The 15981-nt window shown below is 51.7% G+C and overlaps 1 protein-coding gene and 1 long non-coding RNA gene across 3 annotated transcripts; both read left to right on the top strand.

Annotated features, from left to right (window-relative positions):
• The first annotated feature begins 1257 nt into the window (after positions 1 to 1257).
• Positions 1258 to 7167, top strand: LOC142855464 (uncharacterized). The gene is made up of 3 exons (XR_012911515.1): positions 1258 to 1925; positions 5403 to 5500; positions 6136 to 7167. It is a non-coding gene; the product is annotated as an uncharacterized LOC142855464 (long non-coding RNA).
• A 1444-nt stretch (positions 7168 to 8611) lies between these two features.
• On the top strand, positions 8612 to 15339 carry Ltbr (lymphotoxin beta receptor). Of its 2 annotated transcripts, none has more exons than XM_075982718.1 (10): positions 8612 to 9176; positions 9269 to 9365; positions 9609 to 9734; positions 9831 to 9983; positions 10349 to 10445; positions 10616 to 10695; positions 12731 to 12838; positions 13076 to 13101; positions 13836 to 14052; positions 14434 to 15339. In XM_075982718.1, exons 1-10 carry the CDS (start codon positions 9054 to 9056, stop codon positions 14673 to 14675), a joined length of 1269 nt encoding a protein of 422 aa, XP_075838833.1. In that variant the 5' UTR covers positions 8612 to 9053; the 3' UTR covers positions 14676 to 15339. The 2 variants fall into 2 exon arrangements, with proteins under 2 accessions (XP_075838833.1, XP_075838834.1); XM_075982719.1 differs by having other exon boundaries at positions 8620 to 9146.
• Positions 15340 to 15981: the final 642 nt, after the last annotated feature.

The following is a 15981-nucleotide window of genomic DNA, read 5'->3' on the forward strand; positions in this document are numbered from 1 at the left end:
AGCTCCCAGGTGTGGCTGGGCAGTGACTGGTTCCTTTCCAGTTGAATCTGGCAGCCGAGCCTCTCCACCCTCTCACCTGACAGGTGCAGTGCCTGGCCCTGGAGCCTGCCCGCCCGTCAGCCAGGGATGGGAGCCGCAGAAGCCTCATTAGCATCTCAATTAAAGGTGAGCTTGGCAGGGGGAGGGTCGGAGGAGGAGTCTGACCTGGGAGCTCTCCCGGGGGGGAGGGCTCTTGGGTACAGGTGAATCGGGGACCTGCTGAAGAGTTTGGGTCAGTGATTGATGGGGGAACTGGCTGGCAAGGAGACCAGGGACAGAGACTGGTGAGGTTTAGAGAACCTGAGAAGGGAGGAAGAATTCTACACACAAAAGCCAGGAAGGCAGAAGCGGAAGGAGGATGACTGTGTATAGGTGGGGACACCAGAACAAGGAAGGTGGAAAGAGAGACAGACAGGAGGACTGGGCAAAGAGCTGAGGGAGGACGGAGGAGGAGGAAAAGGAGGGAGCCAAAGGGACTCTCCTGTCAGGCAAGATAGCCAGGGGAAAAAAAACTTAAGTGGACTTCCAGAAACTAAGATCTCTTCTGATTTGGGTCTCTCAAGGTCATCCCAGGTCAGCCTCACAGCCAGGATCCCAGAGGAAAAGGAGAAGGGGTCCCCCAAAACTGGGAGTACCGGCTGGTCCTACGGTATTCTTCCCATCCTCTTCCCTCTGAACTCTTCACCCCATCTACCTGGCCCTGTCCAGGCCTGGGAGGGGCCCAGGTGAAGCAGGGGGCTGGGCCAGGTCCTAGGACATTCTGTTCTTTTTGACACCATTGGCTGCTAGGTCAGGAATGTGTAATGTCCCCTGTTGTGGTCACAGGGTTGCAGGAATGTGGGCACCAGAGGTAATGTGGGCGTGGGGGCCAGACAGAGCTCTGTGGGCACAGACTAAGAGCCCGGAGACAGGCAGGGATGGCAGACACTGGGAGAGAGCAAGAGCTGTTCCCATGCTGGTATCCAGGGCAAGAAGGGTGGGCACACTGTCCTAGAAGAGAGAAAAGGCTACTTTACCAGGGATGTGTTTTTCTCCAAAACCTCCCTCTCCACCTAACCCAGCAATCGGAGAGAGATGCAAGCATCAGGTAGTAAGCAGACAAGTTTGAAACCTCAGATGCTCAGACCCCAAAATAGGAGGTGGGAGAAGTCGTAGGAGAGCCTTTCGCATGGTCCAGGCTCTGCACAGTTTGCTGGTGATAACCAGTGAGAGCCAAGCTTGAGCCCTGTGGAAGGCAGCCCCGGTGCCCCGGTGCCCTCACATACCCTCTCTCCGGCAGCACCAGATATAAGTGTTTTCTGTGCCGCAGACCTGCAGACACAGACCTGAGCGCCCACAGAAGCTCATGGGAAGAGCTGGGTCTGCAGAACAAGCAGTTGAAATACGGTGAGATAAGGACTCTGGGGGCAGAGATAAGAAGCAAGAGCTGGGGGACCCTGGGGGAGGCAGGAGGAGGGACACATTTCAAATGATGCCCTGGCATAGCAGATGGATCTTGAAGAACAAGGGGTTTACCAGACAAAGAAGAGGGTCCACCTCCCCTCATCCTTAAAACAAGAGCCTGTGGACCAGGGTTCCACCTGCTAGCTAAACTGTTGGACAGGTGGCTTGAGACATGTTCATGAAACCTCCCGTAAGAAGGGGGAGGCTGGCTCTTTCTTCATTTTTCAGTTCATGAAGAAAGTGACCCTCCAAAACAAGAATCCAGTTCTCTGAAGTCTCAGAGCCAGAGAGCAGCAGTGATAAGCAGAATCCAAAAAGCTTCTCGTCTGAGGTGGCCTCCTGCCCTTTACCTTCTGAGACAGACCAGCCGTAGACTCCTAGGGAACCAGACCTCCAGGAGGGTCTCAGCCATTCCCACACAAAGCCCATGGATCCATCAGCTCGTGAGTCACTGTCTCCTTGGCTGTGTGTCCCTGAACTGGTCCCACCCCTCCACACCCCCAGCTACCCTTAGGAGAAACTCCATTCTTCCTTGCATCGAGCCCCTGAACTAGTGTCCTACAGGCAAGCTGCCCAGGTGCCCTGACTGTTTGATCTGTGAGGTTCTGAGAAGCTAACTCCTCCCTGCCTCTTCTGTTTGCTAACTGAGCCTGAAACCCGAGTACTGGCTTAAGGCAGCCTGACAAATAGTTTTCCTCTCAAGGACTCTGTGAGAAAGTCTGATCTGAAGAGCGTGGTGACTCTGGCAAGTCCTGACAGAGTCCAAGAGTGGCTTGGCTTGGAGACCACAGTATTAGGGATCCGGAATGGGCCAGGGCAAACCTGTTGTGAAAAAAGGTATTGAGGACTATACTTTGGTCAGAGCCCCATCTCAAATATTACACACACACACACACACACACACACACACACACACACACACACACTTTCCCTCCCAAACCAGGGGATCCTTCTGTAGCCTATGCTATTCTGGAACTCACAGTGGTGCTCCTGCCTCAGCTGGGACTGTGGATACATTGTTGTCATGGTATGGTTTCCCAGCAGGGCAGAAGTACCTAAAACAGCAAAAGCTTCCTGTTGTCCCATTTCTTTCCTTCCCCAGCCCAGAGGGGACCCATTATGGCTTGTTCATCCGTTCCATCTCTTTCTATGTGTCTTTTAGACTTACATGTTTGTGGTGTTGTATATTGAGACAGGGTTTCAATGTATAGCCAACCTAAACTTGCTTTATAACTCAGGCTGGCCTTGAATTCATGATCCTCCTGCCTTGGCCTCTTAAGTGCTATGATTACAGGTATGTATACCTTGCCGGTTTGCACGTATTTCCAAAAAAGAAAAAAAAACTTTTAAAAAATCCTATGTGTGACTTATCATATCATAGGCATCACTCTTTGACGTCCATTTTTGTTTGTTTGTTTGTTTATTCATTGGTTTGGTTTGGTTTCATATTTTTCTAGACAAGCCTTCTTTATGTAACAGCTCTGGTTGTCTTGGAACGCCCTTTGTAGACCAGGCTGGCCTCGAATTCACAAGGGATCCACCTTCTTCTGCTTCCCGAGTGCTGGGATAAAAGGTGTGCACCGCCACAGCCTGGTTCCATTTTTGTTTTTAGACTGTTTGTCTTTGAAAGGCACTCAAAAAAAATATTTATTTATTTATTTATTTATTTATTTATTTATTATGTATACAATATTCTGTGTGTATGCCTGCAGGCCAGAAGAAGGCACCAGATCCCATTATAGATGGTTGTGAGCCACCATGTGGTTGCTGGGAATTGAACTCAGGACCTTTGGAAGAACAGGCAATGCTCTTAACCTCTGAGCCATCTCTCCAGCCCCTGAAAGGCACTTTTAAGCTGGGCATAGTGGTGCATCCCTTAGAGGCAGGTGAATCTCTATGAGTGTGTGAGGCTGCCTCTTTACAAAGGCCCTGCCCCTGTCTACATCTACCCCGTGCTGGGCACATGGGGGATCGAAGGCCTCAGGACCACCCACGGTTGAGGTGAGTTGTTTCCCAAGTCTGAGGCTCCTTTCCTGACTTCCAGAAGAGTAGACTCTTGTCTGGCATGTCAGGGACATTTTTTTTTATCTTGTCTCAGAAAGATCCACTTCCCAGGGCTTCCTGTGCCTCTCCCAGAGCTCCCAAACCATCCCTTAAGTAAGGGGCTGCCTTCCCTGCTCCATGCCAGCCACCCACCAATGATTAGTTTGGCCATAAACTATGCAGTGGCTATAGGAGAAGAAGTGAATCTTCAGGGTCTGCAGGGGGTGGGCATTAGGATTGACAGCTTGTCCTGCCTCTTTATCCCAGAGACAGAAGACTAGATGGAATCACTGTCTCCTCCACACTTCCAAGGAAAGCCTAGCTCAACACCTCCTGATGTTTACTGTTAAGGAACTGGCTCACGTGTGCTCCTGTGTTTACATGCACATGCCTACATGTGTGTAGATCATTTCACGAGTTCCTCCAGGACAAGCACCAGGTTAATTTATCTCAGTGACTTCTGTGACTAGTGATTGTTGTTTTTGTTTTGCTTCTGAGATACTTACCGTGGGGCCCACACTACTCTCAAATTCCTGATCCTCCTGCCTCATCCTCCAAGTGTGAAAGTTACAAATGTATGCCTCCCTACCCAACTTAATGGTTACTACTTGTTGACCCACTCTGCAGATCTTGGCTAGGATCCAAGGTTTATCTTTGACAGAGAGGCATGTGCACTGGAAAACATCAAACACCTTGACTTCCTCAGATAGCACATTGATTTGTGGTATTTTTTGTTTTTATTGAGCTATATGTTTTTTTCCCCTTATTCCTAGATGGAATCACTGTCTTCACTCCCCTCCCTTATTCCCCTCTCCCCTTCTACCCTCTTCCATGATCCTCACGCTCCCAATTTACTCAGAAGATCTTGTCTTTTTTTCCTTCCTATGTAGATCCATGTATGTCTCTCTCTTTGGGTTCTCTTTGTTGCCTGGGTTCTCTATGGTTGTGGATTATAGGCTGGTGTTTCTTTGCTTTATGTCTAAAAACCACTTATGAGTGAGAACATATTATATTTGTCTTTCTGGGTCTGGGTTACCTTACTCAATATGGTTTTTTTTTCTTTTTCTTTTTTTCAAGACAGGGTTTCTCTGGAGCTTTTGGAGCCTGTCCTGGAACTAGCTCTTGTAGACCAGATTGGCCTCGAACTCAAGAGATCTGCCTGCCTCTGCCTCCTGAGTGCTGGGATTAAAGGCGTGAGCCACCACCGCCCAGCTTCAATGTTTTTTTCTAGATCCATCCATTTGCCTGCAAATTTCAAAATGCCATTATTTTTTACCTCTGTGTAATACTCCTTTGTGTAAATATACCACATTTTCTTTATCCATTCTTCAGCTGAGAGGCATCTAGGTTGTTTCCAGGTTCTGGCTATGACAAATAATGCTGCTATAAACATGGTTGAGCACATGTCCTTGTGGTGTGATTGAGTGTCTTTTGGGTATATACACAAGAGCAGTAGTGCTGGGTCTTGAGGTAGATTGTTTTGATTTGTGGTATGTTAATTTATTGAAATTTCCTCTACTTTTCCCTTTTCAGCTTTTATGCTTTCTAGTATAAAAACAAGTCACCCACTTAAATGAACCCCTTTACTCTTAGATTTAGTGCTAACTACAAGGCTGTCTACTATGGCAAAGAGCATCCTTTTTTGCTCCATTATGTGTATAAACCCAATGTGATGGTCCAGAAGATTTCTCTCTGCCGTCCTCAGTTTAGTGACCTGGAAAGATGCTTAGGAGTTCCCCACTAGAGACTTATCCCTTCGGTCAGTACAGGGCTTAACAACTTCAGCGCTGCTGGCATTCCTAGCCGTGCAAATCCTTGTTGTCTGGGCCTGTCTTGCACTGCAGGTCACAGCAATACCACTGTTCTCTCTGCACTAGGTGACAGTGGGAATTCCAAGCACCTGCAACCTAAGATGTCTTAAGATATTGCCAAATGTCTTCTGGGGAGCAAAGTTACCAAGACTGAGAATAACTAGGTAAGGCTTTGTCCAAACACTGAGACTGTCCACTTCTATGTGCTACCTTCATTTCTCAGTGTCTCCCAGCCCAACTGGGCTGACTAAGGGCATCAGTTGGCTAATGGAAGTGTGATGAAGAAGACAGGAGTGTTTGGAGGGACTCATGGGCTGCAGGGAGAAGGGCAGTTCAGTAAGCCTCCGTGAAGAAGGCCTGGGAGAAGAGCCCTTCATGCCTTCTGGGAGTCTCCCCATCTGGTGTGTCCAGTGGACATCGATCAAAGTTCCCAGGAGGTAGGAAAACGCAGAAGAGGAAAGAACAAAGATGATGTGGTGCTCGCTAAGAATTGGAGGGTTTCTCACCCTGAAGTCTCCGCCCTCCTGAAGGAGGTCGGAGGGGCAGTGTAATAACCATTTTGTATTAAGTCCCTGTAGGCTGCCAGGTCTGGTAGCATCTCCCCACCTTTCTGAGTTCTGATTGGGAAAGTGTCCATAGTCCCACATTTACTTGTAGTGATAATTTGTTTGTGTTTTAACAAATCAAGCTTCCCTGGAGATCAGAGTGCAGAGTTAAACCACTAGAGGCCAGCCGTGGTGGCACACACATTTAATCCCAGGACTTGGGAGACAGATGCAGGTGAATCTGTTTGTTCTAGGCCGCCCTGGGCTCCACGAAATCAATCCAGTCTTTAAGAGAAACAGCTCACAGAAAGCTGGTTCCAGCACTTGGGATCTCGCGGGAAGAGACAGGAGGAGTTCTTTGCAGTCTGAGGTAGCAGTCTGGGGAGGCAGTCTGAGGACAGCATTGCCCGTTTGGTTTCAGGATTTGGAAGAGGTAAAAGGTCTCTAGTGGTTGGCTGCACGGTGTCTCTGATCTCTCAACTTTCACCCCTTAATACCCAACTCCGGTTTTTATTATTAAGACCAATTAGAATTGTGTTACGCTTGCTATATATACATACAAATAAATAAGTCAAAAAATTCAAGTGTGAATCCACTCATCTGTACGTGAAGACTGACAAGCTTTAAGATGCGCACACTACGTGAAGGAGGAAGACTGGCCCTGAGTTAAAGCTAGGTAATGACAACAAAGAGAACCCCAATCCTATTTGCTCTCTTTTTGGATGGTACATGGGAAGTTTTCTTAATAAAACACTAAAAAGAAGAGTGGAATTTACCTAAGACTGCTACATACCTGTTCCTTTATGTTACAGAGAGATCCAAGTGAGTCTAGTTCCTACCCCAGCTCCCTGGGCCTAGAAGGAAGAGAAGCCAGAGCGGGTCTGCTATTAGGTATCTCTTCCCTCACACCTGGTGGCCTTGGTCTTGGACTACTTGCTAACGGCAGTTGCCAGCAGAGTGGTAGCTACTGGGCCTACACCCTGTGAGGAGACAGGGTGACATAAATCCCAGGTAGGTTCCCTCAGTCTTTTCTTTTTTTAAAATATTTGTTTATTTATTATGTATACAATATTCTGTCTGCGTGAGCAAGGAACTCAGGACCGCGAGGGGTGCACCCACACACTGAGACAGTGGGGATGTTCTATCGGGAACCCACCAAGGCCAGCTGGCCTGGATCTGAAAAAACCTGGGATAAAACCAGACTCACTGAACATAGCGGACAATGAGGACTACTGAGAACTCAAGATCAATGGCAATGGGTTTTTGATCCTACTGCACGTACTGGCTTTGGGGGAGCCTAGGCAGTTTGGATGCTCACCTTACTAGACCTGGATGGAGGTGGGGGTTCCTTGGACTTCCCACAGGGCAGGGAACCCTGATTGCTCTTTGGTCTGACGAGGGCGGGGGACTTGATTGGGGGAGGGGGAGGGAAATGGGAGGCGGTGGCGGGGAAGAGACAGAAATCTTTAATAAACAAATAAATTTAAAAAAAAATTCTGTCTGCGTGTATATGCCTGCAGGCCAGAAGAGGGCACCAGATCTCATTACAGATGGTTGTGAGCCACCATGTAGTTGCTGGGAATTGAACTCAGGACCTTTGGAAGAGCAGGCAATGCTCTTAAGAGCAATGGCTCTCTGAGCCACCTCTCAGCCCCCTCTCCAACCCCCCCCCCCTGTCTTTTCTACAACTCACTCCTGTTCCTGAGTCACAAGTCTCCCGAAAGCCTGTCTGGATACCTGATCCGCCATGAAGACAGCCAGTTCTCAGGTGAAGACCTCCCCTCGTCCCAAGGATGTCAGGATGGATGCTGACCTGAGCTGGGATTTGAAATTCAGGCCTGACTGCAGGTAGGTTCTGCCAGAGTAGCCTAGTGTGGACAGCCTTCATTTATTCCCTGAATGTGGACCTGGCATGTGGCCTAAGCCAGATCATGCTAAACTCTGTGAGCCCAGACTCAACATCCTAACCAGGCAGTAGGCCAGTCCATAGCCTCACAGGGAGCAGACAGACGGCACAAAGCAGACATTAGTCTTCCTTGAGGGCTCTGTAGCTGTTTCCTGGAAGAGTGGACTGGAATTTGGAGTGTGTTGGGTGGGGCTTGGGGGTGTCAGCCAGTGGAAGGGGGAAGAGGGGGCGTCACAAAACTGCAAGCAGCTCTGGGCTAATAAGAGTGGGAAGGAAAAGCCACAACCTTGGAACTGCATTCCTCTGCCTGGCACCCTGAGCAGGTCTTCTCCAGAGGGAAGGCTGGCCTCTCAGGTACAGGCTTATGGGCATGCAAGCTGGAATTGGGCTACCCAGCCCCAGCCCAGAGGTCCCCAACTCACCAGGACCTAGGTTTTCACATCTTTCCCCACTCTCCCTTTGGGAGAGCTCCCCAGAGGACAGAAGGACAGGTCCAGGGCCAGCTGCACTCTCTCCAATGTCTTGTGGTGTGCCCAATAGTGTGTGATGTGGGTGGGCCAGCAGGGTGGAGGCCCAGCGGCTTCTTACTGTGGTAGCTTTTCCCTAAAATTCAGAGTGGAGCAGGCCCTCAGTTTCTGCCAAGTGGGATGATGGGCCAGGCTCTGCATCTGCTAGCCACCTCTGGGTGTCTCCACCGGGTGCTCTGTCAATCCCTGGTGCATCCGCTTTGCAAATCTGGCACCCAGCTGCCCACTGCTCTGCCTCAACATCCATGTGTTCCCAGGTCAGCTCTGCCCCAGGCTGTCGGTGGTCGGCTTGACAGACGGCGGCTAGTTACGGACTCTGCCGCCCCTTTTCCGCCAGCGGGTGATCCTGATCTGCAGCCCCTCTGAGGGCCAGGCTTAAGAAGAAAGGTGGAGGCCCGGGTTCCGGGCCTGCAGCTCTCACGTGCTTTCCCGGCCACCCCCCTCCCGCCCTGCGTCGAGGCGGCCAAGCCTGTTCCTCTTCCCCGGTCGCGATTGCGACAGGCCGGCCTCTGCTCCCAGAGCTCCCTGCCCCCGCCCCCGGCCGGCTCTCTCCACTCCCACTTCCTGAGCCCGGCGCTGGAGCCCTGGAGGCCAGGCCCGGCCGCTCCCGGCCCCCGGGGGCACGTCGGCCCAGCCGCCAGGCTTGGGAAGTCGTGGCCAACGCTGCTCAGGACGTCCGGGCTTCCCACCTTCCTCCCAGGCCTCCACCCGGTCTGGTCAGCCGACCCAAAAGGCCGCCATGCGCCTGCCTGAGGCCTCTCCCTGCGGCCTGGTCTGGGGGCCACTTCTGCTGGGACTCTGCAGGATCCTGATGGCAGCCCAGCCCCCGCTGGTGAGGGAGGGGCTAGGTGGGATGGGCCAGGTGAGAAAGAGGGCCTAGGCAAACTTCTCTCCAGCCCTTCAGCCCACAGAGCTGACCCTGCCTTGTTCTCTGTCTCCGCCTCCCCCTGGAAGGTGCCCCCGTATCGCATAGAAAACCAAACTTGCTGGGACCAGGAGAAGGAATACTACGAGCCTAAGCATCAAGTCTGCTGCTCCCGCTGTCCCCCAGGTGAGAACAGTGGCCCCTGGAAGCCCGGGTGGTAGAGGTGGATCCGAATGACAGCAACACTGGTAAACCTACATGGGAGAGAGAGACGGGAGAAGCATTAGCCATTGTCACAGGGCCACTGAGACTTGAAGAGGTGGCTGCATAGCCATGAAGACGGGATGGGGACAAAGAGGCCAAGGAGGGGTTCTGTGGTGTGCAGCAAGCGGCGGAGATAGACTCCTGATACTCCTCTTCCCCTCCCAGGCAAGTTTGTCTCCGCTGTATGCAGCCACAGCCAAGACACAGCTTGCGAGACTTGCCCCGATAATTACTACAATGAATACTGGAACCATCTCTCCATCTGCCAGCTCTGCCGCTCCTGTGACGCTGGTGAGTGGGGATCCACCTGGATGATGGATACAGCTGCGACCCCGGCCCCTCTCTGCCCCAGTCCCTCTCTGACTCTCCCTCTCCTCTCCCTTCCAGTGCTGGGCTTCGAGGAGGTGGCCGCTTGCGCCAGTGATCGAAAACCTGAGTGTCGCTGTAAGCCAGGGATGACCTGTGTGTATCTGGACAATGAGTGTGTGCACTGCGAGCAGCCTGTAGTGTGCCTGCCTGGCACGGAAGCCGAGGTTACAGGTCAGAGGTCACTGAAGGCAGCCAGTGAAAGGAGGCTGGGTGTCAAGGGCTAAGAGCTCTGCAAGGGGTCCTTTGGGGACTCCCCACTGGAGTTCTCTTCGACAGAAAATATCGTTCCTTGCAAAAGGCTCACAGGCTGGGGTCTGCCAAGTCATGAATTGGGACAGGTGTGAGGTACTTAGGAGGTGGCTCCTGTCAGCACTGGGGAAGCCTGGGGAAGCCTGGGGAAACCGGCAGGCTAAAGCCAAGCTGGGAAGGTAACAGTTATATTGGCATGAAGGCTTGGCATGAAGGAGGCATCAAGAGCCCACAGCTAGGCTCACGCTTGTCCACTCACTCTGACTGGCCTGCCTTTCTTTTGCCAGATGAAGCTATGGATACTGACATCGTCTGTGTCCCCTGCAAGCCAGGATATTTCCAGAACACTTCTTCCCCTACAGCCCGCTGCCAACCCCATACCAGGTGAGAGTGCCCCTTCCCAGACTTCCCCCCCAACTCCAGGAAGCCCCACTGTTGTCATTCCCGTCATCTTTGGCTTCATATGCTCGCCTGGCCATTCCCACACCATGTGTTCCTAGAGCACCAGGTACCAAGGAGAACAGCAAGAGCTCACAGTCCTGTTTCCTCCACAGATGTGAGACCCAGGGCCTGGTGGAGGTGGCTCCAGGCAGCGCCAGCTCTGACACCATCTGTAGAAATCCATCAGAGCCAGGTGAGAGGCGGGGCTGAGGTCCAAAAGGCAGGATCTGGGGGAAACGCCTCGTCTTCCTCATCCAGAAAAACGGGGAAATGTGCATCTTTCCTCCCAGGATTAGGCCGAGAAAGAAACATTCCTTCTAAAGCCATTGGAGGAGGCTGGCATAGTGGCAGAGTGCTTGCCTGGGATGCATGAGGCCCTGGGTTTGAACCTAAGTGCCACCTAAAGAAGAAACAAAAGTTGGAAAGCTAGGTGTAGTGGCATACCCATTTCATCCCCAGCACTTAGAGGATCGAGGCAGGAGGATCAAGAGTTTGGGGGCAGCCTGGGCTCCTGAGTGAGACTGTCTCGGGGGTGGGAATAGACTATATTCTTACACACTATAAAAATTACATCTGCTATGCTAGGAAACCCCCGTGTGCTGCAATGTAATTCCGGCTGACTCTGTCATTATCCTGAAGTCCCTTCCATTCTCGGCCTCCCCACAGGATTCCTTTCCTAACCCAATACCTCATTGCTCAGTTACACACGATGAGGAGTCATGCCCCATCTGACTCTTTCTAGGTTTCTCTTGGTTTCCCGTCTTCTAGGAAGCTCACGGGTTTCCCAGCCTGGTGGCTGACTGAGGGTTGTTCTGAAGACTGTAACCATTGCTAACTGGCAGAATGGAGTAGCATTTCTGAATGGGCAGAGATTTGTGGTTATAGCTTGCAGGTATTGCGAGCTACCCCGAGCCCCTCAGTGATCCCACTTACTCTGCTTAATAATTCTGTAAAGTGGAGTTGTTCACCCTCACCGATGGGAATAGGAAACTGAGGCATTAAATGGTTTGCCTGAGATCACCCCGGGGGTGGGGGTGGGGTGTAAATCTTGTGATTCGCGTCTGTGTCTGAGTCTTTCTCACATGGGGCCCGTTTATAAGGTACACGTGCTGTAAAACTTTTTGAGAATGTGTCCCAGGTGTGGTGGCACATGCCTGTCACCCCTGCATTGGGAGGTGGAGGCAGGACTTTGAGGTTGGGCCCGATGAGACCTGATCTCTGAGAGAGGGAGCAGGGAGAGAGGATAAAAATGAACTAAACTTCACCCACTGAACTTAGAGCCCTTCTCCTCTTACGTCTCCGTCTGGCTCTTCCCATGCGTTCCTATGCATTTCTAGTTGTATATTTTTTTTTCTTTACTAAGAATGGAGTAATAAAAGTGTTTATCATGTGACATTTTTTGAGGGGGGAGTTGACACACATTGAGTAGATGCGAACCGCTGAGCTATCCCCCATCCCCTATATCCTAGCCTTTCAGTTAACAGAGATCATAAATTTTCCTATGACCGCTCAGAAATTCTCAACTCGGCATCAAATGTCAAGGACAGACATCACTGTCACTAGCATTCCAGAGCTAGGGCTTTAGCCAGTGGGTCTGTTAACTGCTTCTTTTACATCTGACAGACCAGTGCTCGAATAGGCAAACTGACTTAAAAGACAGGCTCCTAGGTGTGCAGACTCCTGGTTCAGTTTCTCTCCGGGCCTTGCATTCTTCTCTCCCTTCGGCCACAGCTGTGGGTGAATCAGTGTGGGCAAGCCTGGGAAACCAAAGTCCTCTCTCTCTGCCTCTTTTCTTCCTGAGCCCCGCCATGAGCAAGGGAGTGGGCAGCTTGGAACTCTTACTCTCCCCGAGAGCCATAGTCTGGCCTCAGAAGTAAGGTTCTCACAGGCGCCATCTCAAGTCCGGTTACAGAACCGGGGCTCTCCCCCTTAGACCCAAACACCACCTCCCCTCCCTGCTGCCTTTCACATACTTCTGGCCTTGAAAACCAGCAGTCAAAGCATCCTTCATGTACTGACTGCAAGCGTTCTAGACATCACCACTCAGGGCAGGCCCTCATGTGGTCAAGAGATCCTTCCCGAAGTCAGCCTCCGCCCCTTGTCACAGTAAATGGCTCCAAAGAGGGAAAAGGCTGCCTGATGTCTGGGAGAAGCACCCCCCATCCTCGCCCCCGACCTCCCCCACCCCCGTCCTCTGGTGGCCTCACTCTTGTCTGCCTTCCTGGCAGGAACAATGCTGCTGCTGGCCACTCTGCTGCCATTGGTCTGTCTCCTGCTCTTCAGCACCACCCTGGCCTGCACCTGGATGAGGCACCCCTCTCTCTGCAGAAAGCTGGGTAGGAAGGAGACACGCGGAGGTGGCAGTGGAGGGGAGGGATATTCAAGGACAAACCCTGGTGCACAAGGCTCTCGGGCGCTGGATACTCTCTCTAGCCTCTCATGCCGAGGCTAGAGATGAGGGTAGCTGTACTGACTTCCGCTAGGACCCTATGGTTGGCAGCACACGGTGGTGGGGACAGGGGTTGAAGGTTAGGAACTGCAGGCCTCTCAACCCGTTTTGGTTTTCATTTCAGGTACTCTGCTCAAGCGGCATCCAGAGGTAAAGGAGTAGAAGAAGTCAGCAAGGAGGGGCGGGGCGGCGAGGTCAGGAAGGTGGACTCCGTTCATTCCACTGATTGCTTGCTGAGCGGCCTTGTTCCAGCCGCCATGCCTGGCACCAGCATACAGGCTGAGGAAGAGCCTCCCTCCCTGGAGTCTGCGAAAGAATAAAATTCAAAGGCTGGGATGTTAGGGCCCTTAGCTAGCATGTACAAGGACCTGGGCTCCGTTGCCAGTATCACCGAGGGGTGGCACAGTCACAATGGTACCATCACGGCACTTGGAGACTGAGACAGAAGGCTCACCATGAGTTTGTGGCCAGCCTGGGGTTCTATAGTGAAATTCAGGGCAGCCTGGGCTAGAATAAGAGCCTGTCTCAAACACAACAAAACCATGACAGTGATAATAATGATATATAAAGAATAATTGTGTATCAGGTGGCAGCCGTAATGAAAGTGAGCTGGCCAGTGAGTGGCAGGTGGGCAGGGAAGGCCTCTCGGATGCACTGGTGACCCGAGCAGGGAGTTGAAGAAATAAGGGAGCTAACGAGGGGACTCTTGAAGAAAGTGCTCTAGAAACTGGAGAAGCATCGAGTGCAAAGGTCCTGAGGCATGGTGAGGCACAGATGCAGACAACGAATGCATTGCCAGAATACAAGGGAAAGGGCATAGGGACTAAGGTACGATGAAGTCTAGCCTCTGATGTCGGCTGCTTCTCTCTCTTTCTCTTCTACAGGGAGAAGAATCTCCCCCTTGCCCCCCTCCAAGAGCCAACCCAGATTTCCCTGACCTGGCCGAGCCACTACTACCCACGTCTGGGGACTTGTCCCCAGCCCCTGCTGGACCCCCAGTTACCCCAGTCTTGGAGGAAGTGGTGCTTCAACAGCAGAGTCCCCTGGTCCAGGCTAGGGAGCTGGAGACTGAGCCTGGGGAACACAGCCAGGTGGCCCATGGTGAGCTGGACAAGCCATGGGGAGAAAGGAGTGTGGGGAGGAAGGGAGGGATGGGAGTGGTTGACAGGGAGAAAGAATAAGGTCCAGATGAAATAAAAAGATCCAGAGGCAAAACAGAAGGGAAGAGTCTGAGAGAAACAGAGGAGCGTGTTCAGCACCTCAGAGAGCTGTAGAGAAGCTGGGGTGTGGGCACACCTGCATCCCCAGCACTGGAAACAGGAGGACCAGGATATCAGAGCCATCCTCCACTACACAGCCATTTTAGGCCAGCCTGGGCTATGTGAGACTCTGACTCAGAAGAAGGAATAGCAAATGAGAGATGGAGTTGCGAGGAAGGAGAATTCCGGAAATACCCTTCTCATTTCGCCTTCTCTCCCACAGGTGCAAATGGCATTCATGTGACCGGAGGTTCCGTGACTGTCACTGGCAATATCTATATATACAATGGGCCAGTGCTGGGGGGAACACGGGGTCCTGGAGATCCCCCCGCTTCCCCTGACCCTCCATACCCCACTCCTGAAGAAGGAGCCCCTGATCCTTCTGTGCTCTCCACACCTTACCAGGAAGATGGCAAAGCTTGGCATCTGGCTGAGACAGAGACACTAGGGTGCCATGCCCTCTGACAGGGCCGAGGAACCTACATGCCACCTGATGCCTGATGGTATCTGAGAAAGGCAAGGAGGACAGAGAGTCCATCACCTTCTCCTCGAGGCTGCTCTACCCACCAGAACTCACAGGGGTCTGGGGAGGCGCTGAGAAGCAGAAGCCTAAGAGACTAAGCCTCAGACACCTCTTCAGAGCAGAACCGGACACTGGCAAGGCACAGTGCCTGCCCAGGACTCTGACTACTGTCTGAGCGAGCCTGAGACTTTGTGGCGGACCCACCAGTCCCAGAGGCTGCACACATTCAGCCTCAGACACAGGCAAGGCTTGTGACCCTAGCCGCTGCCCACCATGCCTCCCTGCCCTTTAAACATGGCAAAGGAGGGAACAGGTCACAGGGTCAGTGGCAAGGACATCCCCGGGACCTTGCAAGGCTTCGTGGTGCTCATCCTCAACTTTCACAGGCCTTGAGAACTCATACCATGTGGACCAAGACAGACCCTGGGTGAAGATAAAGCCACGTGGAGGAGCATCCCTCCCTTGCTCCTGGGGGAGAGGATGGTGAGACAGTGAGAGTGGGGGTTTGGGTATCGTTATCAGGTATCCAGGAGAACAGGAGAAAAATGGCAAGTGTATTTATAAATTGTAACCACCTGCAAATAAAGTCAAGATTGAGAGCCTTTACTTTCTCGGGTTTTATAGAGAAACACTAGACCATTAGGACAAAATCAACGGCAAAGTTGAAGACACAAAAATATCGTCCTTCAAAGGTGCTCCTGGAAGGGGTCCCTAGGATTGGTTCAGATAGTGTCCGTATTAAACAACAGTGTCTGAGTATTTGCAGAGAAATATTGTAGGCATTCAAAACACCTACAATATGGACCGACTCGGTCCTCTCAGAAACCCATGAGGCATGTGCTCCCTTGACACAGGAGAAGACAGACTCAGAGGGAGTCATTTGTACAAGTCAGCTGCAAATGGCAAGGGGGTTTGTGCCCAAGTAGCCCTGCATAAATGTCTTTCAGTGGTCCTGTCTTTCACAGGCAGCAAGTCTCAGCACACACCCAAACATCCAGCTGTGCACAGTGGAAATCAGGGTTGGTGGAAAGGATTAATGGGTGCTCTATATCCACCGTGAGGGAGGCCAACTTCAGCTCTATTGGAGAACAGAAATCTGGGCTAGCTGAATCCTTTTAGCTCAGAGGGAGCAGTCAGTGTGTGTGTGTGTGTGTGTGTGTGTGTGTGTGTGTGTGTGTGTGTTATCTTTATTAAAAATTAATAATAAAAAACTGTAATGTCTCTTGACCCTTGGTAAATGCTTGCTGC

This window comes from Microtus pennsylvanicus, chromosome 8 (genome assembly GCF_037038515.1).
Source record: "Microtus pennsylvanicus isolate mMicPen1 chromosome 8, mMicPen1.hap1, whole genome shotgun sequence".
Classification (NCBI taxonomy): domain Eukaryota; kingdom Metazoa; phylum Chordata; class Mammalia; order Rodentia; family Cricetidae; genus Microtus; species Microtus pennsylvanicus.

Excerpts from the sequence above, each read along its gene's own strand:
- Ltbr (XM_075982718.1), top strand. The coding sequence starts at position 9,054 with ATGCGCCTGCCTGAGGCCTCTCCCTGCGGCCTGGTCTGGGGGCCACTT. Across the intron at positions 13,102-13,835 it reads TGCTCAAGCGGCATCCAGAG|GGAGAAGAATCTCCCCCTTG; the intron begins GTAAAGGAGTAG and ends TCTCTTCTACAG. Across the intron at positions 14,053-14,433 it reads ACACAGCCAGGTGGCCCATG|GTGCAAATGGCATTCATGTG; the intron begins GTGAGCTGGACA and ends TCTCTCCCACAG.